This window comes from Panthera tigris, chromosome C2 (assembly GCF_018350195.1).
Source record: "Panthera tigris isolate Pti1 chromosome C2, P.tigris_Pti1_mat1.1, whole genome shotgun sequence".
Lineage (NCBI taxonomy): Eukaryota > Metazoa > Chordata > Mammalia > Carnivora > Felidae > Panthera > Panthera tigris.
Window position 1 is genome coordinate 70,703,311 of NC_056668.1, and position 24,775 is coordinate 70,728,085.

General features: G+C 35.8%; 1 protein-coding gene across 9 annotated transcripts in view; it reads right to left on the minus strand.

Moving 5' to 3' along the window:
* LRCH3 (leucine rich repeats and calponin homology domain containing 3) overlaps positions 1-24,775 on the minus strand; it is a 119,762-nt gene that overhangs the window by 26,289 nt on the left and 68,698 nt on the right. For 5 of the 9 annotated variants that reach the window (XM_007090926.3, XM_015541475.2, XM_042957140.1 and 2 more), the window contains exons 7-15: positions 23,413-23,506; positions 22,314-22,434; positions 18,891-19,039; positions 16,068-16,144; positions 10,398-10,449; positions 9,825-9,974; positions 6,421-6,471; positions 4,873-4,926; positions 519-590 (exon numbers count right to left, since the gene is read on the minus strand). In XM_007090926.3, coding sequence (XP_007090988.1) covers positions 519-590; positions 4,873-4,926; positions 6,421-6,471; positions 9,825-9,974; positions 10,398-10,449; positions 16,068-16,144; positions 18,891-19,039; positions 22,314-22,434; positions 23,413-23,506 — 820 coding nt within the window. The remainder of the gene's footprint in view (positions 1-518; positions 591-4,872; positions 4,927-6,420; positions 6,472-9,824; positions 9,975-10,397; positions 10,450-16,067; positions 16,145-18,890; positions 19,040-22,313; positions 22,435-23,412; positions 23,507-24,775) is intronic. The other 4 variants (XM_042957145.1, XM_042957143.1, XM_042957144.1 and 1 more) reach the window with 3 other exon arrangements.

Genomic DNA, 24,775 nt, shown 5'->3' on the forward strand with positions numbered 1-24,775 from the left:
ATAAAATACCACAGGGTTGCAGGCCATATTCCAACTCTGTTATTAAGCTCAAAAGCAGCCACAGACAGTATATGAACAAATGGTAGTGGCTGTGTGCCAATAAATCTATTTCCAAAAAATGTGGCCTACAGGCCATAGCTTGTTGACCTCTACTAGAAGAAGGTTTTAGCAGTGACACTTTTGGGGACTGGGACTGAAATTATTTTAAATGCACATTAGAAAACAGAGTTAACTTTATATTATTTATCAGCCAAAGTAAAATAACTCATGACAAAAAAAATAACCTTTGGTAGGAAAATCAGAACAGCATATCAAACAGAATTTCAATATAAAGAATTAACGCAGGCTCTGTATTTCTAGTATGGTAAATCTTCCAAAAATTTCAAGTAAAATTAATGTTAAATTCAAATAGTTTTATAAGCTTATGTATATTTCATGCAATCCTAGATTTCACACTGCTGTGGGACCATTCTATTGGAAAATTTCAAGTTCCTGGGTATTACGGTAACAAGAGATACCTTAAGAAGCATGAAGGCAGAAGAATGAGGCAGGGTAGCTGCACAGCCCACTTGATTCAACCCTGACAGCGACTAAATTTTAAAAGAGAAAGGGAAGAAACAAACAAAAGGCAGCATTTATGTTAGCAAAATGTCAGGCAGGCAGGCAGATCAGGTCAATGAAATTAGAAAAGGAAAGGTCATGGACAAACTTTCAAATGGTTTACTAAAATATTGATAGGGCAGAAGGAATACTAGGGGGAAAAAAACTCCTAACTTATAAAACAGTTTTCCCATCTGTATAATTCAAACTATTTCAATACTTCATACCACATTAACCAAGAAATGAAAGGGCTTTTGGCTTTCGGCTTGGAGGAGGCCAAGGTGCAACTGTCTTTGGTCATCTCAAATCCAGGTTCATCCAACACCAGCTGCCTCCATTATGCTGCCTAAATTTGACCCCAGCGACATCAAAGCCATACACCTGAGGTGCACTGGTGGGGACGTCAGTGCCACATTTGCCCTAGCCCCCAAGATCAGCCCCTGGGTTTGTCTCCAAAAAGGTTGGTGATGACATTGCCAAGGCAACTGGTGATTGGAAGGGTCTCAGGATTACAGTGAAACTGACCATTCATTCAGAACAGACAGGCTCATATTGAAGTGGTGCCTTCTGCCTCTGCCCTGATTATCAAAGCTCTCAAGGAACCACCAAGAGACACAAAGCCGAACAACGTTAAGCACAGTGGAACCATCATTTTCTACAAGATTGTCAATGCTGCCTGACGGATGTGGCACTGATCTTTAGCTAGAGAACTCTCTGGAACCATAAAGAGATCCCGGGGACTGCTCAATCTGTGGGCTGCAATGTTGATGGCCACCACCCTCATGACATCATAGATGACATCAACAGTGGAACAGTGGAATGTTCAGCTAGTTAAGAACTACAAAGGAAAATATTTTGATAAATGATAGTTTGACAACCAAAAAAAGGGCAGGCATGATTTATTAAAAGTGATTTTAAATAGAACTAAAACTAAGAACATCAAAATTGTTGAGCAAAATTGCCTTAGAAACTACCAAGACTTGTGCTATTCCTCTTATGGGGAAACAAATCCAGTCAAAGAGCTCATTTTAACTGAGCAGAACTGGCATGAGTAAAGACACTATTTTTTCAACACTGATCCAAATTAGAGTTATTATAATTCCATATACCACCTCTGATGTGAAAAAACAGAGGAATGAGGATTCTGTGTCATGCCTTGCAGATGAACCAGCATTTCATTTCTGCCTCTATGTCCAAATGACCTACATGAGTGTAAGAGGAATTTTCCTTTTCTTTGAATCCTTTATCCTTTCACCAACCTACATACAACTAGAAATATTAGATGTATCTGTCAAGTATATTAAAGGTATAATTAGAGACAGTAAGTGTTAGAATCTATTGTACAGAATTATGATTACAGATAAAACCCAAAGCATGACAATTCTTTAATTTGGTAAAGAGTGGAAATCAGAGAAGACAGGACTTTCATCACAAAGGGGACTGGATAAGATTGGACCTATTACAACAACAAAATGCCAGTCAGTCTTAAATATATTGAAATCTTTATACATTAAATAACTTTTAAAAATTTAAACTAGGATCACAAATATGTGAATCAGGGAACAATTGACCTTATTAAGCACATGTGGGTGTTCAGAAAAACATGTGTAGATGATCAATAAAATGAATACAACAATTTTTAATGACAGTTGATAGATAGCAATGTTTCTTTTTGGGGAGGGTGGGCAAAAAAAATTTTTTTAAAGTAACATTGTAACCTAATCTATCAAAGGAAATATACCAAAGAACAAGATTGTGACAACAGTCATATCGTCACCTCTTCAGTTTTCCTGGGCCTCCTTATAACCAAATGTATAGAAATTACTGTCAATCTCAAACATAAAAAGGCTAAAAGCCACTATTTTGGCAAAGGAGGACAAAAAAAGTGGAAAAGAAGAGGATGCGAAATGAGCCTAGATACTCTCTAGTTTCTAGAGATGAGATACAGATGCGGATTGGATATAGATGAAAACAACAGAAGCCTGGAGGGCAGCCCTAAGAGCATGTTAGTGTCATGGATATTAAACATCACTAATACTTATTTCAGATCTTGTATTTCAAGGTCTTTAAATGAAATCCAACATTTACACCTTGCTATACATCATCAGACCTTTTCATCATGAAACAGTTTAATGAGCAATTTCAGATGCATAGCATTTATGTGTTCATTCAGGAAATATTTATTGAGCACTTAATATATCCCAGGAACGATGACAGGAACTGAGTATACATAGGTAAATGCAACAGAGATTATCCCTGTGCCCATGAAGTTTAGAGTCTGGTAGTCTAATAGGGAAGAGACCTAAAACAATAAACATCCACCTAAATGAACTATGAAGAGAAAAAATAACAATGGAGACAAATTTGATTTGGGGGTTGTAGGCTGCAGAAGAGTCATTTTTAAAGATCTAACATTTAAGCAGATACCTGATAGATGAGTAGAAATTAACCAAGGAGTATATACAGGGAAGGAGAGGCATTCCATGCTGAGGGAAACAGCATGTGCAAAAGGTTGTGAGGTAGAAACAGGCTTGCTGTATTTGAAAAGCTGAAAAAATGCTGGTGCAGAATGAGCCCTGAGCCCAGAGATGACAGAGAGTATGCAGGGGCTTGCAGGCTGTGTTAAGAAGGACTTTATTCTACCATATGAAGCTACTGAAGAGAAAGAAGTCTTGAGAAAAGCAGAGGTATGATTTAAAAATACGACTCTTTCTGCAAAATACGACTCTTTCTTTTCTGCAAAGTGTTGGATACTATTTGGCATACAAAAATATGTGAGACACTGTCCTTTTAAAGGCCATCTCATTTAGGTCAAACATGAATACTGATAAGTAAAATACAAGGGTATGTGTTTTGAAAATGGCTGAAAGCCATTTCAAATTTCACACCAAGGGGATCTGTTTTTCCAAATTCCACTTTTTCCTTGACAAAGAAGTGTGGCCACTCAGACTTATGCCACTTCCTATACATTATTAAATCTCATCTTCAGTCTCCTAAATTGCTTTCCATTATAGTGTGAGAGGCAATACACCATGGTGCTTAATAAATAGTAGGTTCTCAAGTCAGCCAGATCTGGATTTGAACCCAATCTTGCACTTACTAGCTATGTGACCTCGGACAAATCTCATTCTGGACAAAATATCTGTGCCTCAGTAATCATTTGTAAGATGGTGATCAGTTTAACCTTAACTTTTAAGATCGCTGTGAGGAATAAATGAGATAATTCTGGTAAAGTGTCTGGATCATCACAGGCTCTCAGTATTTTTGTCCATTAATTTAAATCATTTGCTTCTCATATCAATTAATTTCCACAAAAACTCCAGAAGGTGGTGGTTTTATTTACCTGTAAGACTGCCCAATTAAAATGTGCTTTATCCATCTCAAAGGAAATGATAACTGCAGAACATACAGAAATTTTGACAATGGACGTTTATGTAAGAAGGACCTCCTGCTGAAGTATGCACTTCACGCAGGAGTATGTACAAGGGCGGCAGTTACCAGCACATGAGACAGGAATTGCTACACACAGACTTTTGAACTGCTAGTTTTCAATACTACTATAAAAAATATCATAAAACATGATGGGGAAAGCAATTATGTGAATGTTAGAATTCTCTTGCAAGGCTGACAAAAATAAGATTTTTTAATACTGCTCTTATGTTATACTCATTTTCTGCTGAAGAAACAGGCAATAAAAGTAAACTGGTGTTAAAAAACGATCAGTAGATAACATTCCGAGTTAATGTTTCCCAAAGTTTAAAAAATGGGCATAGAGGGATAATCTTGAGATGTAAGTATTTTTGAAAAGTTTGGGATTTTCAGTAGCTTAAAATAGACAATAAAATAGGATGGCAAATATACAGTTGTGTAATTAGTGTCATGCAGGAAAGAAATCCATTTAACACACAGGTGACTCATGAGCCAAATTAATGATTAATAAAGTAAGTGCACCTAGAATTAGAAATGACATCTAAAAAAGTAATGTGCCCTCTCCTCCCAACCCACATCCAAAGCCAATATGGTTTGCAGTGTGAATGTTTTACTTCTGGAAACACTAACAAAGGTATTTGAATCATAGCTGCAGAACACTGGAACGCTGGTAAGTCATGAACAGTAAAGCAGGGAAACAGTTCTAGCTATTTACAAAGTATTTAGTAATGACGCTCATCATGTTTTATGGTACGTAGATAATTTCTGAATGAAAAGTATAATTACTATTCTCCAAACTCTAGATATAACAATATATAACTCCGCTTTGTGCAAGGCTCTTACCACTAACAAGGCACTATCATCAGTGTGCTGAGACCTTCTGGATGGGAAGGGACACTGGAGAGGCAGAGAGAAAGGAAGCAATGTCAAAAACAAACGATGCACACACGTGACATATTTCACAAATAACACAAGCAAAGAGGTATATTAAGACATAATGAAGATGCTAACATATAGGATTGCATTCACAATCATTTTGAATTCATGTATCATAAAAGCTAATAAATTGATTCTGAGTAATGATTTTCTTCCAAACAGCTTAATTCCAAATATGATCTGATTGCTTAAAAACTGACTAAAGCAAGGAGGGAACAGGGATTATTCTCTATTCACAGAAGAGAAAGCTGAAGTATAGGCATAGCAGTAACAAAGAATTTGTGGTCATTTAGTGAGTCAGTCACAAATTAAAACAATAAACCCAGGAGTCATGATTTCTAGTCTATGCATCTCTTCATTACCTTTCTCAGACAAGAGGACAACTAGAAATTTAAAAATTGCACACCATATTTTCCTGAGGAGCTTTAATTTTTAAATAATGAATTTCTCCAGAATGACCATTAAGAAGGAAATTTGGGGGTAAGAAAAGGTTATTAACTTATCAAACTTTGTTAAAGGTTTGTTCCTTTATTATTACCATGTGAACAAAAGATGACTGAAAAGGCTGAGTGAATCTTTCAGGTATAAGAACAATGCCTAAATTCTGAGATAAACAAGAAGTAGTAATCGTATGTCTAGTCAATAAGGAAAAAAAACCTTATAATGGATCATTTAAAACATTTCAAACAATGCATTTTACATTCCAGAATCACTTGTGCTTTAAAAACTCTATGGTGAAACTTAATGCTTGTCAAACCCTGTGTGTTAGGTTTTCATGTAATTTATTTTACAGAAAACAGATTCAAAATTCACATGAAACAATGCCTTTAAGCATTTTTAAGGAAGCGGTGATCATAGACTGAAAACATGAGAAGGCAAAATATAAAGAAAAATGGCTTTAAAAACCGACTACAATACAAATACTTATTTAATAAGTTTCATTTTAACAGATCAAAATAGGTATATTTTAAAAAAGGTTAAGCAATTTTACATGTTAACTTGTAATGAAAATGTACTATTTAATATTATAAAACTACTGTGTACACCGTGTAATCAATAACACACACACTCAGGAAATGAGCCCTGGAGCTGAGATGTATGTGGTATCTTTTTGTTCAATACCAACACCACGTACCGGTGCCAGATAGAGCTCCCAGGACTACTTCTCACTACACAGTATGGTTTGAAAATGGATGAAGAAGATACTTCTAGTGGGGATGGAAGAAAGAAAGAAATAACCTCCAGATGGATTCATACAGACTAAAAAATCCTTGGTCTATAAACTTGGATAAACTCCCTGGCCCGTGTCTTCTTCTCCTGAGTAAGTAGAATTTTGTGAGGAGAAAAGGAAAATGGCAATATTTTGATCACTGAAAACACATGATAATCACATGCAAACATTTCATTTCCATTGTAATAAAAAATTCCAAAGGAAAGGTGGTTATATAGACTTACCTCACCATCTAAGGGGGATTGCTGTTTTTGTGGACTTTGTGATGCTTTGTGCTATATATCCCCAAGACCCCCCAAAAGAGGGAAGTTGGTTAGAATCTGGAACACTGGAAATGATAAATTCTATTTACCAAAATAATCACCCACATTAATTTCTGTCTCTCTTGTGTGCAGCACTTTGCCAGATTTACTGGTCAGAAGATGTCACCCTTTCCCTTAAACAGTTTACAATTTAAACAAGGAAGATCAATAAACTAACAGACAGTACTTCATATGTCTATAAGCATCTACAAAAATACAAAAAGCATGTTTTTTATATGTACATGCAAACAAATATAGTCCCAATCAGAATAGTGATCTCTCACTATATTCTCTCAATGAACTCATTCTCTCTTTCTCTAGTGCTAACACCTTTAGCTTTCTCTCATCGGCCAATTTTCAGGTTTGCGTTTTCAACTGCCTGTGGAAACTCTCTATTTGGAAACCCATGGTCACCTCATGTTCAACATGTTCAAAAACAAACCCATAAATTCCCAGATTAACTGGCTCTTTTCCCCAATTTGCTAATTTCTATTACTATGTCAAATAATAATTATACCACCTGTATAGTCAGTGTTTTACAATGTATTCTTATATACATTATCTCAAGTGATTCTTTTTACTAAGATACACAAACATCATAATCATATTCTTTTTAAAAATTTTTAAATGTTTATTTATTTTTGAGACAGAGAGAGAGAGAGCAGGAGAGGGACAGAGAGAGAGAGGTGGAGACACAGAATCGGAAGCAGGCTCCAGGCTCTGAGCTGTGAGCACAGAGCCCATTGCGAGGCTTGCACTCATAAACTGTGAGATCATGACCTGAGCTGAAGTCGGATGCTTAACTGACTGAGCTACCCAGGCACCCCCATAATCATATTCATTTAAAGACAAAAGAACTGGGGACAAAAGAAGTTATATGACATGTGCAAAGTCCATAAATTTGTAAGTAGCATAAATGAGATCTGCCCCTACATCTTCTGACTCCAAATCCTACATTCTTTCCACAAAACTAGACTCCTTTTCAAACTCTTCTTTTAGCCTCAAAATCTTGCTTTGGGATCTCCTTTATTTTCCTACTCCTCTTCAATGATTTATTCAACATTCACTACATCTATGTATAAAACATAATAATGCCTCTCTTAAAATCTCTAATTTATAAAATCCATTGCGGTGGTAGGGGGCGCAGCACTCAGCACACTAGAAGTACTAGGTGCACCTATAAGAATTCTGAAATAGTTAATATTTAATAGTTAAATACTACACCTATGAGGAAACTAAAGGCACAGTATGATTCAGTAACTTTCCCAAAGCCAAGCACATAATGAGTAGCAAAGCTGGATTCAGATTCATATTTCTGATTCTTTTTTTTAAGTTTATTTACTTATTTTTTTAGGTTTATTTATTTTGAGAGAGAGAGAGAGAAAGACAGCGAGCACAGCAGGCAAGGGGCAGAGAGGAGGAGAGACAGAATCCCAAGCAAGCTCCACACCATCAGTGTAGAACCCAATGTGGGGCTCAAACTCATGAACTGTGAGATCATGACCTGAGCCAAAATCCAAGAGTTGGATGCTTAACTGACTGAACCATCCAGGCCGTCCCTATTTACTTATTTTTGAGAGAGAGAGAGAGAGAGAGAGAGAGAGAGCGAGCAGGGGAGAAGAAGGGGGAGGGAGAGAGGGAGAGAATCTCAAGCAGGCTCTGCACTGTCAGTGCACAGAACCTGACGTGGGGCTCAAACGCATGAACCGCTGAGAGCATGACCTGAGCTGAAATCAAGAGTCAGACGCTTAACCGACTGAGCCACCCAAGTGCCCTCAGAAATATCTGGGCTCTTACCATTGTGTAACACTGCCTCTCCTTAGGAACCTCAGAAATCTTCTGGTGTTATGCCTTCATTCTGCACCCTAGTCTGACTTGCAATTACTATTTCATTTTCCTCATCTCTTTCTAACAGATTCAAACACAAGCAGATTAGTTTTTAGAAGTATCTTTCCTCTCATGTTTTTCTCCTGCTTAAGAACTTACAACTGTTCTCTTCTACCTAACAGATCAAGATCAAACTCTTATTTGACATTTAATCAAAACTGTCTACAATGTGATTATCTCTTACTAGCTATGTGATGTCTACAGAAGGCAAGTTAAAAGATAAATGAGTTAATGTAGAATGCACAGAATAGTGCTTAGGATATAGTATGTGTCAGCCATCATTATTTACTGACAGTCAGTATAGCATTCTGATCACAGATGAGGGTTTGGAGCCAGCCTTCTTTTTTCTTTAAAGAAACTTTTCATTTTTGGTCAACCTTACTTCCATTTTCTGTTCAGCCTGTCTTGAGAACCCTTGCTCTGCCACTAACTAGGTGAGTATTTAACCTAGGCAAAGTGTCATCCTCTCTGAGCTTTAGAGATCATCATAATGGGCTTGATACATTTGAAAAAAAGAGAATTTTTATCATGTGTACGATACTTAAAGAAAATGGTCTTTGGCTAGTTGAAACACAAGAGAGAAAGCTTTTGGAGGCCAAGAATGATTCATTCATTCAATCATTCCTTTAACAAATGTTTACTGAGCTTTACTATGGGCTGACACCTGCTAACATCTAGGGATGGAGCGGCAAATAAACAAGACAGATACACTCCTGGTCTTCATGGTATTTACAGATAAATGGAAGAGACAGATATCGAACAAACAAAAATAGAAATCACTATTATGAAGAGAAAAATCCAAGGTGACTTCCAAACAAAAAGACTTTAAATGATACAGGCAAAAAAAAAAAAAAAAAAAAGAACCAGGTTTGGATGAACTGTAGAGGCTGCAAACTTTTAAAAAACAAAAAAAGAAAGAAAAAGTATTAATAGGGGTTGCTACCCGAGTAGGTGTGGAGAGAACAGAAAGGAAAGAATCAAAGATGATTCTAAAGTATTAAGCCTGTGACCCTCACACAGTTTTGGTGCTCGCCAGAGTGAGGAAGTCAGATGGGCTCAGATAACAATAGTTCACATCTGCATGGCACTTTAAGGTTTACATGGCACTGGCACTTTCATGATCTTATCGATCTTTGTTAACAGACTGAAGACGTGGCAGGTGGAGAGTAAAGTGAGACGTCTAAAGATAGATTGCTAATTAAGCAGAAGAGACTACTGTCTCAAGTACAAGATGACCACTTCTCAGCCTACCCTACAGGAGGACAATTCATCTAATCACAAGCAGGAGACAGTTATGCTATATACTCAAGATTCCTTACAGTGAGAAAAAAGAAAGTTGACACTTTAATTAAGACAAACACTGACAGCCTCAGCAAAACAAATAAGCACTTACTTCTAAAACTCTTTAGGAATTTCAATGAAATTTGACAAAATTTCACCTTGACAAAGTCCAGGACAGCATCTCTTTGAATTTGCTTGGTCCTTATTTTCTCTTCCTCATACTGTAGGGCCGCAAGCTGTGCCTCTCTCCGAGTACGCTCTACTAATTGTTCTCTTCTCCGAAGAATTTCCAAGTCTGCATGTGATAACTGGAACAAAAGTATTTTGCATGTGCAAGTGGGGCTAAAGGTTAACTTATCAATATTCTTAATCAATTCAGGGAACTACTACTTACTCAAGCAATTTCTACTTTGCAGTCACCTAGCATTTCTTTAAATGTGTGTACTGCTAATCATCTCCCATCTTTTCACACTGTGTTCTTATTTGCACTATAAAGCCATCATGTCAGTAAAGATTTATTTTCTGTCTAGGGTCTAAAAGCACCGTTAGCAAGTATCAGGTTCACATGTTACATTAACTGTATTTTACAGACGACAGGTAGTAAAGTTTACAGATGTCTGGCAATTAATGGTAATTTAAGCATTATAAAAATAGAAAATCATTTTAGTTTAAAAAAAATCAAAACTAAAACAGAAAAACAACAACAACAACAACAACAACAACAAATTTACCTGACTGTGACTTGGTGACAGTGACATGAGAGAAGATGGCTCAGATGAAACCCTGACCCAAAAAAGAAAAAAAGGAAAGAGAAAATTCTTTGGTAAGGCAGGCAGTATATAAAAGACAAGTAAAATTTTATTGTTAATGTAGCTTTCTATTAATCAATAGGCAAACTGGTCAGCAATGAAAGACTGCCTGCATTTTGTAAACCTGAGCCCAAGTCATTAAATTAAGCTACAGGAATACCTGATGTCGCCAACTCACATTTCATGTGATGATATCACTGATCAAGCTACAGAGAGTCAACAACAATCTATGTCAGCCAGTGCTGACCAGACATTTGAGATCACTTTTCAAATAGCATCATTTCTTAAGAGCATACATAGCTATTATCTTTTTCATTACCATGGCCGAAACAAGATACATGTAAATAGAGATCGTTTTATATACAAAGTTAGTTTATCAACCAAAATCTGGAATATGGCAGAACCTGGCCACTGTACCTGCGCTCCTCCTCCCATCTTCAACTGAGGTAGCAATTTTAATAACAAAAGTAAAGATTCTGTTGATTTTTATTTTTAAGAAAAAGACGAAACCTGATTTGTTGCTTAAAAAAAAACCAAACCAGTAAAAGTTGCTTCTCAGTGTTATCAGTGCTAAATCTTTTTTTCAAGGATTTTATTTATTTATTTATTTTTAAGTAATTTCTATACCCAAAGTGGGGCTCAAAACTCACAACCCTGAGATCAGGAATTGCATGTTCTACCAACTGAGCCAGCCGGGTGCCTCTACCAATGCTAAATCTTACAATTTGGTGTTTATCTTTTTTCCTGAATTGGATTTAGTGTTTCAAGTGTCTGCTACTCATTTGTGTCTCTGAACTAACAATGTTGGGAGTAAGTCGCTTTTTGACATTTAGCACCTAAAATTTTAAACTATGATTACTCGCCCGTCAGGTTGATTTTAATGCATTCGATCGGTGTGTTACAAGGCAAGAAAAGGAAAAAAAAAAAAGTCCCCCAAATCCCTCAAAGCTCTAGTAGTTTCTTATTACTAACTAATAATAATACAGATTCATCAACGTGGCTTTTAGGATTCTCATCCCATTTCAGAAATATGCCCACCATGGAATCTTTTTCCAGCAAGGTCTCCTCAGTTATTATACGTTAATTCCTTACTTCAAGCCTTTTGTATAGATTCCAACCTATGGAGATCTTCTTAGAAAAGGTCTTTTTTAGAATCTTTTTTTTTACAATGGGACTTTTCCTCTTGATGTATATGTGTAGTCAGTACTTCTTTTGCATTTATCAACTATGATTCGTGTCATTTTTTTGTACAATATTTTTCAGATGCAAACATAGAAACGAACAATCCTTGAGCTCCTACCATGCCCTACATATGCCCTGTGAAGTACTTTACGCATAGTGTTTCTCAATTACTCCTCATGCAATCTTATGGAGTAAGAACTATTAGAATCTTCACTCTATATTTGGGAAGCTGAGAAATGGAAGTTAAGTAACTTTTCCAAGGTGATGCAGCCAGTAGTCCTTATCTATCTGATTTGAATTCTTATCTCTGACTTGATGGTAGTTTGCTCTCTCATCTTCTAGGTACGAAGCCTATGAGAACTGGAGAGGCCTGAGAAATCATGGAGTCCAAACCACTAACTTTACAAAGGAGAAATCTGAGGCCCTCAGAGGTTTAGTGATGGTTACTGTAGGCAGAGCCCGGATGAGAATTCAAGCCACCTGACTTGGAGATTAGTGGCTGATACTATACCACACCTCCCCACTCTACAGCGGCAGAATGTAGGAAGGAGAAAGTGAAGAGCACAGAGATCTAAAAGCAATATGGACACACATACAGGAAAAAAAAGACCTGCAATGGCCAAAACTAAGCTGTGAAAGTTAAAGATGGTGGCAGAGCATGAAGCATGGCATATGAGAGAATAAAAGTGGTAGCGAAGAAGACGTCTGAGAACTGACAGCTCCCTCAAGCCGATCACCAGGTGCTAATATGGGCCCCTCATGGCTTGGGTGCTCCTTGGTGCCACCACGCTGCTTCATTTGTACGTTTGACCTTTTCATCTATGAGTATGTTTCTCAATAGCAGTGTCACAACATTTTGGATAAATTTTCTGTTATACGAGATTGTCCTGTACATTACAGGTAGTTTAGTCTTAATGCCAGTAACACCTTTGGCAACCAAGTCCCAACAAATAAACACATTTTTCAAATATCCACTACAACCTATTGAGAAACACTGGCTTACCCTAAACTTTCCTAAACTAAAAAATATAATATGTAAAAAAGCAAAATTTAAGTCACACTACTGTTCTCTTTCTTTCCACATTTCTTTTCTTATATTGGTTCCAAATCTTTGAATAATTCACAAAATTCTTTTTTTTTTTTAATTTTAATGCATAAAAAAATGTTTTGAAAAAAATTGTTTTATATAACCTCAAGAGTCTGGCCATATTTCTTACTTTACCCTAAAAAAGTTTTGACAGAATAAATTATAATTAAAAAAATTTTTTTTAAATGTTTATTTATTTATGAGAGAGAGAGAGAGACAGAGTGCGAGCAGGGGAGGAGCAGAGAGAGAAGGAGACACAGGATCTGAAGCAGGCTCCAGGCTCTGAGCTGTCAGCACAGAGCCCAACGTGGGTCTCCAACCTGCGAACCGCGAGATCATGACCTGAGTTGAAGTCTGACGCTTAACCAACTGGACCACCTAGGTGCCCGATAATTTTTTAAAGGTACAGAATAAATTACTCAATAACTCCCTTAGGCAAGGTTTAAAATAAAACTGAAGCTGGGCAAAAAACTTCCTTCAATTTTTACTAATCTTTCCCAACCTTTATCACTCCTAGTCAGTACATTCTTAGTCAAAAGTTTAGAGAAAAGTGGGCTGGTGGGGTAAGATTTAGCTGGAATACAACCAATAAAGAATGAGACACAAGTGAGTCTGGGAGTAGCAACATGGTATCGTAGTTAAAGGCATGGACTTTAGAATTAGTTGTGACGGAGTTCGAATCCAGGGTTTGTCACTTGCTAGTGGATGGCTGTGAATATAAATGGAAAACTACTAGGTCTGAAAGCACAGGCTCAGATAAGCGAAGAATTCCTCAGTACTGGCAGAGCAAAAATTTCTAAAAAGTAGTAAAAACAGGAACTCTGGGTTAAGGTTTAGTAGACAGATTTTTGGCTCCTATGATCTCCACCCCTGGTGTTACTCCAGTAAATATGTTACAAGTCAAAAAGGACTCTGCAAATGAAATTAAGGGTACTAACTGGTTGACCTTAAAATGGAAAGATTATCCAAGTGGGAGTAATGTAATCACAGGAACCCTTAAAAGCACAAGAGAGCAGGGCTGAGGGAGGGGCATTGGAGGGAGGTGGTCGAAGCCACAAACTGCCAGCTATAAGACAAATAAGTAATTAGGGATGTAACATACAACATAATGACTACAGTTAGCCCTGCAGTTGATACATACGACAGTTGTTAAGAGACTAAACCCTAAGAGTTCTCATCACAAGGTGAAAACAAATTATTTTTTATTGTATCTATGAGATGATAGCTATTAACTAAACCTACTGTAATCGTTTCACAATATATGTAAATCAAACCATCACTCTGTACACCTTATATACAGTGACATATGTCAATTATTTCTCAATAAAACTGGAAAAAAAAAAAGAAGGCAGGAAAGTTTGTGGGATGTGACAAAAAGGGAAATCAAAGAGATTCAAAATGTGATAAGAAATAGATTCAAAACAGCTTGCCAAAGCTGACTTGAAGATGGAGGGAGCTGTGGATCAAGGACCTTGGATAGACTCCAGGAGCTAAAACTGAGTCCCAGTGATAGCCAGCAAAGCAACAGGGACCTCAGTCTTATAACTAGAACTGAATTCTGCCAACAACCTGGATGAGCCTGCAAGTGGGTTCTCCCCCAGTGTCTCCAGGTAAGAATCTAGGCCACCCAGTACATTGGCTTTGGCTTGCCAGACCCTAAGTGGAGAATGAAGGCAAGCCTACCCAGACTGCTATTCCACAGAACTGAGTTACTACATTTTAAGCTGCTAAATTTGTGGTAATTTGTTGCATAAACATTAAAAAACTAATACATAATGAAACTGAAAAAAAAAAAAAAGCTGGCTTTCACCTTGAGGGTTTCTACTAAATTCCAGAGATCTTGAGCCTTCCTTATGATAGATGCAGGAGGTAAGAAGGACAGGAGATGAAGTGTGGGCCCGATCAAAGTGGAAAAACACAATAGGATACCCCTGTGTGAAACTGAAATCTCAAAAGACCACACCCTCAATATAAGGACACAAGGCAAATAAAAAGCCTTTCTGAGATAAATTTCAATTTCAAAGATTTGAAATTTAGGGGCATCTGCATGGCTCAGTCAGTTAAGTGTCTGACTCTTGATTTTGGCTCAGGCCAAGATCTCACAGTTGGTGAGATCAAGACCTATGTCAGACTCTGCACTCACAGCTCGCTCTCTCTCTCTCTCTCTCTCTCAAAATAAATAAACATTAAAAAAAAAAGATATGAAATTTAACTAAGTCCCCATGAACTAACCTATGAGACTATAAAAGGCCAATTAGGAGATTTCTTTCTTTCACTATTCTCCCATATTTTCTACCCATCTATATCTCAGTTCCCAAAACAACTTTAACATCCTATCAAGTATAAGTAAAGAACTAGGTATGACACTTTCCATAAAGGAGATTTACTGTTGTTTAAGAACAAGTATGTCAAGTTTACTACTTTAAGACTTCATACAGGGGTGCCTGGATAGTTCAGTTGGTTAAGCGTCTGAATCTTGATTTTGGCTCAGGTCATAATCTCACAGTTTGTGGGATTGAGCCCCACATTGGGCTTTGAGCTGAGTGTGGAATCTGCTTGGGATTCTCTTTCTCTTTGTGTGTGTCTGTGTGTGTGTGTCTGTCTGTCTGTCTCTCTCTTTCTCTCCCTCTACCCCTCTCCCTGGCTTGCAGTCTCTCTCTCTCTCTCTCTCAAAAATAAAAAAATTACAAAAAAACCCAAGCAAACACAAAGTGGTTAAAAACAAAAACAAAAAAACTTCATACAAAATAGAGGAAGCAAAGACCCAAAGGCTGTGAATTTTTCAACTACTGTGATACAGTGTCTGGCAAGAAACTTTGGAATTCAAGAATAAGCAGCAGTGCTCTAAGCAGTCAAGTTAATTTTAGAAATATTCTGTGAGGCACTAAGCGTAGTGAAACGATCATCTCAATTGAGATATAATGAGGATACATATTGCTGTCTCCGTCTAGCTCCCTGTTTCTAGCCAAAAGTTTAAGGCAAAAAATTTTTTCAGGACTCCTGAAATTTATTTAGCCCTCTTAGTGCATAAATCCAGACATCACCACAAAATCTCCCTGCTATTAAGTACCTTCAAATCAAATAATTGTACAAGTAATGGTTTAGGCAGTCTGAATTTAGAATCAATAAATCAATTTTACTTCTTTTTCTATTGCATGAGCAAAAAGCACACTGTCACTCGGCTCTGAATACATGGTTTCTAAAACACACAGTATCTAAGTATCTTCATCATACACAAATCTGCACAAAACCAAAATCATTTCATGCTCTCACTGATGAGTTTTAAAGACAGAAACAATTGAAGAGAACTGTTTTTTTCAAACCTGTTTTGATGTGAATATCTTCTCATGTCTTCTGTTTTTTGAAACTCCCTCAGAGGTACTGGCTTTATGGGTGAACCCTAGGCCAAAAGAGCAGAAATAAATCAATTTAACATATGTATCCACAACACTGTGACTACATAGTTCACAGATGACTTGGCATTTAAAGATCTGTATATTACACTAAAAAATAGTTCAACAAAATCTTCAAATGTAAATTTTTACGTTTAAAAGCATTCATTATAAGCTATATTACTACTTTGGTTAACAAAACACTATGTATAGCCCAAAAACACTTATTCTTAAAAAAGTGGGTTTCCTTCTCCCTGTATTATGTAAATTACACTGACCATACAGTAATACTCACTGACCATAGAGTAATATTTAGTAATATTTAGTAAGGTGTTCAAACTTGAGAAGATCTTAGGTGTCACCTCATACAAATTTCCATTCAGAACAGGAATTTCTACCTGCACTACTCTAACCTGTGCTCAGCCTCTCTCAATATTTCTAGTAAGGGGGAGTTCACTGGGCAGATTCCATTTCTTTACTTCACCATCACAAATTGTTACTTATGTTTAGTCATACAAATAGTCCTGCGGATATTGGTGGAATATTAAGATAAAGCAAAAAGTAACTTCTCTTTATGGTAAAATATGGTGTTAACTAAAAGAAAAACACTGGCAACTTTATTTATAAACTAAAGGGTAAAGGTCATTTCAAAAAAAAACATCACCGAGAAAAATTAAACTGGACTCAGTGATATGGACCACATACTGAACAATAAAATTATAAATCAAAGGTAAAGGCTTATAGGTTATCACAACATGTATTCTGTCAAATAAGAATGTATAGAAGCAATACAACCTTATTTCAACACCAAAAATAATCATTAAAAAGTGGGTATTCTTAAAGGGAAAGAAAACCACCTTATCCAAAAAGGGTATCTGAAAATCAAGTGTAAAATTATTTATAGTCTATCGCCAAGAAATGGGTACATCACATAGAATTAGAAAATCTTTGATGAATTACTGCAAAAGGCTAAAGCAGACTCCCTTGCAGTTTAGGCCTGAGGATCATACAAAATGAGATATAATTCTAGAACCCTGATCAAAGAATAATTATTCTAATTTCAGTGAACATTGGGTTTTAAAATAAACAAAAATCTCTCCTATTATGTTAACATCAGTGACTTAACACTCTGGTTTTACAATACTGCAATTATCTGCAATTATTGTAGGAGGTACATGAAATTTTCATGATAAAATGAATGTGACATTGGTTTCATTTTGAAAATGTCATATCCTATAAATATAAGCTATACCTTATTTTATCACAATACCTCTATATTTGTGAGAGGTATTATAACAAAATTAAACAATAGCAGAGTATTTAAAATCTCATATAGATTCGGTTTTTTTTAACAACTCTTTTTTCAGATAGTATTCAAGAATATAAAAAATACTTCTTCACTGGCTGTTAAACCATCTAAAATAATGCTGCTTCATCATATTTTTATAGGTGCTAAATTGTAGAAAACCTTATGACACAGAAGTCATAAAGAGGGTTATGACATAGAATCATAAAGACTACCACACAAGTATAGCTGGAATTAAAAAAAAATTTTACAAAATAGTAATGGCTTTAACAAATGATACTGCAATTTTTCAGTAGTATAACAGGCATTTTTACTTTTAATAGAGATACCTCATCTCTGCAGTCTAACTACCATAAAATGATCAAAGAGAAAGACCACAATGAAAGAAAAACAATTCCCTTTAAGATTACAATGTGCATTAAATTTTAATTTTTTTGCAAAGCAGTTGTCCTTCGCGCTAACAAGAATGTTCATGGCCTGAATCACACGTAGTTTCATTAGTCACCTGGTACACTGCTATTTCTGGGCTGCAGGACTTTGATTTATACAATTTTATCCAACTTCACATACAAGAGTGTCTTCTGAACACCAACAAAAACTACTATGTTCAGAAGTCTTCAGACAGGAAGACTGAAGGATTTTTTTTAAGGAATGATAATATCACTCCACAGCACACCCCACTTGAGTGATTATTCTCGATTTCTAAAAGGCTAAATACATCATTCTCTAAAAAGGCCCCAAGTGTTTCTCAAATAACCCCTGCTCAGAGCCTGGGACCAATTCCAGACATTAACATCACACACACTGAAGTGGAGCCATTCCATTATGCTGACTAGATACACTGAAGAATGCAATTTCCACTGAGACCCTTGGGGGATTGGCAGAGATTCTACAGTGGGCTGAATGCTTATTTGTTTTCTAGGGCAACTCAATGCTCCACTAGAAGAGACACCCAAGAATGATAATGGCAAACAATTTATATTCTGTGCGACTTGGCATAAAAGCTCCAATACAATTAAGCACATAACAAAAATTCTATGGTTAAGTTTGTATGTGCTCCAAAGTCAGCAGTTTGGTTTGATTCTTAATTACTGATCAAACTATGATTTACTAGTTAGTAACAATAAAAAAGCACTAAGAACAACAAAGAAAAAGCATTACATTCTTTGTACTTTCTTTAAAGGCGTAGGATACTCTTAGGACTCCTCATTCTTCAAAATTCTGAAATCTGTCTTTTTATTTGAAAAATAAAGCTAACCCCTACTTCAGACTATTGTCTGATTTTTTACAATAAACCTGAAAAATTCAATCATGAAATTGGAACTGAACATCATAAAACAAATAATTAGGCTTAAAGCAACAAATCACTGATACAACTGAAATTTATGCCACCATGAACTGTTTTACTAGGGGACAGCAACAGATTTTGGCTTAAATGTGTGTAGTACCTCATGAGAGATTCGCCGTTGTTCAATATATGCCATAAACTGGGAACTGAGGCTGTCTGAGTCCAGGCCCTTGGGCTGTCTCATCTCATCTTCTTCCTCCTCTGCAGTACAGCTGTCGATGTAGTCGATCTGATCCAGATCATGTTCCACTGTCCACACCACACACACACAACAGTCAAATTCAATAGCCAATAAAGACATTCAGTTGTATTCTTTCCTTTTCCCTAACACCTTCTACTCTGAAAGCAGGAGGAATGAGAAGTGTAAATTGGGTAAGCCTTTCTTTTACAGTCCATGGCCACTCACAAAAATAAGTTCCAGAAAAATCTTAGTCCTAATTCACTAAAGAATACAGTAATTGATAGTAATTACAGGACTACAAACCTCTAATATATATATATATATATATATATATATATATATATATATATATACACGTATATATATATATACGTATATATATATATATGTATGTGTATATATATATACATGTATGTGTATATATATACACATACATATATATATTTTTTTAATTTTTATTTATTTTTTTTGGTTAGCTCTTTACTGTTTTAAACAAAGCAGTTTGAGTTTGTGAGACAAAGAGAAGAAGAATTTTTAAACATGAGAAGTTACATCTTCTTTTAGATTTTTTTCCCTCACGTTTTAGCTTTGGGGCTTAATTATATCTCTTCAAGGAACTGGGAGGCAGAAAACCTAACACAGTCAAGTCAAAAGGAAGGATAGGAGGAAAGTGAACTTAGAGATAAAGAAACAGATACTGACTACTGTTTCTCTTTCTGTAACTGTTGTCCACAATTAGAACAATGATATTCTTATTTAGAAATTTATTTTCTAGAGCTGAGCAATGTAGACATTTTGTAGCAATTTGTAACAGCAATCATTTGAGAATTTTTGCTTCTCAAAATGCTTTGGGGTGAGGAAAGGCATTTAAGTAAGATATAGCCCCATCATTATATATTCTAATACATTTGGGAGTGCTCCATTATTTTTAAGTTTAAAAAGTAACCTTATTTTAAAGATTTTATTTTTAAGTAATCTCTACACTCAATGTGGGGCTTAAACCTATAACCCTGAGATCAAGAGTTGCATGCTCCACCAACTGAGCCAGCCAGGCACCCCAAAAAGTAACTACTTTTAAAAACTATTTAAAATGGCACACTAGAAAAAAAAAACTTACTACTAAACTTTCTAAAGTTACTCCAGAAACTAAATCCCAGCCATTACTGTATGATGTTCTATTTCTATAGATTGCCCAAAAGTTGTAGTTGCTGGGAATAATGAACTCGGAGAAAGCTATTTCTGTTTTCAGATTCAATTATTTCTAAATAATTCCATAACTGCAATTGATATAAAAATGAATTTTGAGTTATTAGAGTTATAATAATAGGTAAAAGGATGAAAAGGTTATAAGTCTATATCCAAATTATAAACCAGGTACATAAATGTATTTTTTTCAATGTGTTACAATTTGTGTAACTAAATCAATGATTAAGTCATTATGACTACTTCCCAAGAAAGCAACATCACTTTTTCATACTACCTAGGCCAGTGCAGTCCAAAAGAAACAGAATGCAAGTCATACAAGTGAACCCACATAGGTAATTAAAAATTATCTAGTAGCCACATTAAAAAAAGGTGATATTAGTTTTAATAGTATATTTTACTTTGTCCAATATATCTGAAGTATTATTACAGCATATAATCAATAGAAAGTATTACTGATATTTTACATTCTTTTTTTTTTCATGCAAAGGCTTCATAATCCAATCTGTATTGGTTTATGTACACTTACAGTACATCTTAATTTAGAAAGGCCTTATTTCAAATAACCACATGTAGCTAGTGGCTACCATACTGGACAGCATAGATTAAAAAAAAAAAATTATTTTAAGTCTGAAATGAACTAAAGGGAAAGAGAGCTCATGTGGAAGTAAGATTAAAAAGAAAACTACTAAAATGTGAATGGAATGGTAAGTAACAGGAGTAAAAAAGAATATAAAATGGTAAGGAAAAAAAAAGAGAGCAAGCCACTTAATTGAAATCATCATTCAAGGATGAAAGCTCTTAGGAAAACATACAGATGGCTAACAGACACATGAAAAGATACTCATCATCACTTATCATCAGGAAAATGCAAATCAAAACTACAATGAGATATCACCTCACACCTGGCAGAATGGCTAAACAACAACACAAGAAACAACAGATGTTGGTAAGAATGCGGAGAAAAAGGAACACTTGTGCACTCTTGGTGGGAATGCAAACTGGTGCAGCCACTGTGGAAAACAGGATGAAGGTTCCTCAAAAAGTTAAAAGTAGAACTACTCTATGATCCAGCAATTGCACTACTGGGTATTTACCAGTACCCAGTTTATGTTTATAGCAGCCTTATTTTTTGCTCCCTCTCTATGTTATTATTTACAATAGTTTACAGCATTATTTACAATAGCCAAGATACGGAAGCAGCCCAAGTGTCCACTGACAGATGAATGGATAAAGGAGATGTGGTATATATATACAATCAAATATTATTCAGCTATAAAAAAGAATGAAACCTTGCCATCTGCAATGACATGGATAGAGCTGCAGAGTATAATGCTAAGCAAAATAAAGCCAAAGACAAATATCATACGATTTCACTCATATGTGAAATTTAAGAAACAAAACAAAGGGAAAAGGGGGGAGGGGGTGAGAGAGAGACAGATATTAAGAAACAGACTCTTCTTAATTATAGAGAACAAACTGATGGTTACCAGAGGGGAGGTGGGTGGGGGAGATGGGATAAACAGGTGTTGGGGATTAAGAAGTGCACTTGTCGTGATGAGCAGAGGGTGATATATGGAAGTGTTGAATTACTACACTATACACCTAAAACTACACCAAAACACCTAAAACATACAGTAATACTGTATGTTAACTAAGTGGAATTCAAATAAAAGCTTAAAAAGAAAGATGAAAGCTCTTATCAAATGGATTTCTAGAAAACCAAAATAATATCTCCATTATAGCTGGCCCTCAATATTTAAACCTTAGGATTTGGGAATTCAAACTAAAGCAAGGTTGAATAGAATGCTAAAATCAAGAGTCTGCCTCAGAAGCCCAAAGTAGAAATAGCTCTGCCTGTTAATGAGCTATTAAAAAAATGACAAATTAAAAAAAATTAATTCCAATTATAAATTTTTAAATACCAAAATAAAGACAATTTGGATTTAGATGCCCCTGAAGAACACAATTCCAGATGAACGCAAAGGCAGATGTCAAGAAGCACATCGAATTCCTGGAAGTGGTCAAATAATGACCAGAGAGAGAATACACAAACAAAAGGAGTAGATGTGAAAAAAGACCACTTAAACAATCGGAATAATTACAAAGGCTTTGGCTGTCACAAGGAATCATGCCTACCTCCCCCATTTGTTACTACTAAACTGCTGCGATTCTCCTGGTACTGGCTTTCTCTTCGTAGTCTTTGTTCTTTAGTAATTTCTGCTACTCGAAGAGGCAGATCTGAAAATTCATCTGTAGGCTTAAAAAAAATAGCAGTAACATTTAAACACATTTCAAACTTTAAACAACACAGTATTTAAAGCGTGGACACACCATAAGCTCACTAAAATTTATATTTAAGAAGAAACAGCAAAAAAGTTCTGGAGTGGTGGTGGTGATTGTTTTTCAACAGTATGAATATACTTAAGAATGGTTAAAATGGTCCATTTTATGTTACGTATATTTGACTACAATTAAGAAGAGATGAGAAGTTATATATGACTATAAATAAACATGAATTTGAAGTATCTACACAGATATCTGTGTGGATACAGATATAATTATGTACACACCCACTCACACACAAGTAATTCCAAATTACAAATGGGCTGTGGTCTGAAGTTGATTTGTTTGGGAATGAGTGAGACAATGTTACAAATGGGAGGTTATCAGTCTTGTTAACAAAAGCTTATTTCATCAGTTAGCCCAATTTAGAGCTAAAATATTCTACCCTTTAATTTAAAGAGGGAAAGCATAATAAAATTTAACACAGGAGAAAAAAGATATAATTAGCTAAGAAAATTATTTATCTTGAGCATGTTAATAGTCTTCACTAAAGTTCTTGCCTCATTACCCATCAGCCTGTAGTCCTATTTTCTCATCTCCCAGCATCCCTTCTACCACCTCTGCTCAAGGTTACCCAGTCTGGCAAATTTTAGGCTTCAGTTGTAATTGGCTCATTTGGATTTGCAGGATATTAAGCCTATTTGGTTTTCCAGGATATTAAGCTATTTATACAAAACAATGAAGTAACAAACATGTAAAACACTTGGCAAAAAGACAGCAAAGAAACAAAATATCATTTCTGAATGGCAGCTCTCTGTGGGATTTTTTTCCTCTCTTTTGGCTTTTCTATATTTTACATAATGAGAAACTGAATTCAATTAAGAATCTTTCCATTTTCATCATTTTATTGCCTCTTAGGGGTCAGAACATGCAGAATAGAAGAAACACTTACTTCATTTCCTGACCATCTCTTATCACCACTGTCCACACTATTGAAACCTGAATCAAGGGCTCCATAAGGGCGTCCTGAGTACATTTCTTCATGGCTGCCAAAAAAAGAGAGTCTGGCTGTTACTGGGAAGTTTGAGGTTTTAAAATTAACATCTGAAATAAACCGAATGCAATTTTACTAATAAACATTATCTCATGCCAGTTAGTGATTTAACTTCCTTAGAACTAAATCGGCATTCTTTTAAAAGTTTTTTTTTTTTTTTTTAATGTTTGTTTATTTTTGTGAGAGCAAGAGAGACAGAGTGAGTGGGGAATGAACAGAGAGACAGAGGGAGACACAGAATCTGAAGCAGGCTCCAGGCTCTGAGCTGTCAGCACAGAGGCTGATGTGGGGCTCAAACCCACAAACCATGAGATCATGACTTGAGCTGAAGTCGGACGCTCAACCGACGGAGCCACCCAAGTGCCCCAAATGGAAATTCTTTTAACTTTTTAATATGAAAAATTCCAAACTAAAACAAATAGAATAGTATAATGTATATCAGTATAAGAATATAATAGCACTCATCCAGCTTCAAAAATATCAACCTACTGCCATTCTTGTTTCATCCATGCTACTAACCCATTCACCATGCCTCCCTCAATTCTTATTTTTAACAGCACTTTTTAAGGTAAAATTCATATACACTGAAATGCACACACCTTAAGCTACATACTTGACAAATGAATACATCTTTGTAATATACACCTCTCTCATGATATAAGACATTTCTACTTTGCCAGAAAATTCCCACTCATTCCTTACCAGTCAATTCCCCTCACCACGCTACAGGGTGCTCCTAAGAGATAACCACTATTCTAATTTTTTTTCACCTTAAATTCGTATGGAAGGCAGAGTAACAGTCCCCAAAGATGTCCAAGACATAATCTCTGGAACTATGAATATGTTACTTTACATGGCAAAGAGGAATTAAGATTGAAGATAAAAATAAAACTGCTAATCAGCTGATCTTAAAATAGGGAGATTATTGTGAATTATTTGAATGGGCTCAATGTAATCAAAAGGGTCCTTAAAAGTAGAAGAGGGAGGCAGAAGAGGAGGCCAGTGTAATGCAATGCTGGCTTGAAGATTACTCTTGGTCAAGAGTCAAGGAATGCAGAGAGCCTCTCTGTAGAAGCTGAAAAAGGCAAGAAATGTATCTTACTCAGAGCCTGCAGAGAAGAATAAAGTTCTGCCAGCATTTTGATTTTAGCCTCATGAGACCAAGATTTAGACCTTGAACCTACAAAACTGTAAGATAATAAATTTGTGTTTAAAATCAAAATTTGTGGTAATTCATTATGGCAGCAATAAGAAATTAATA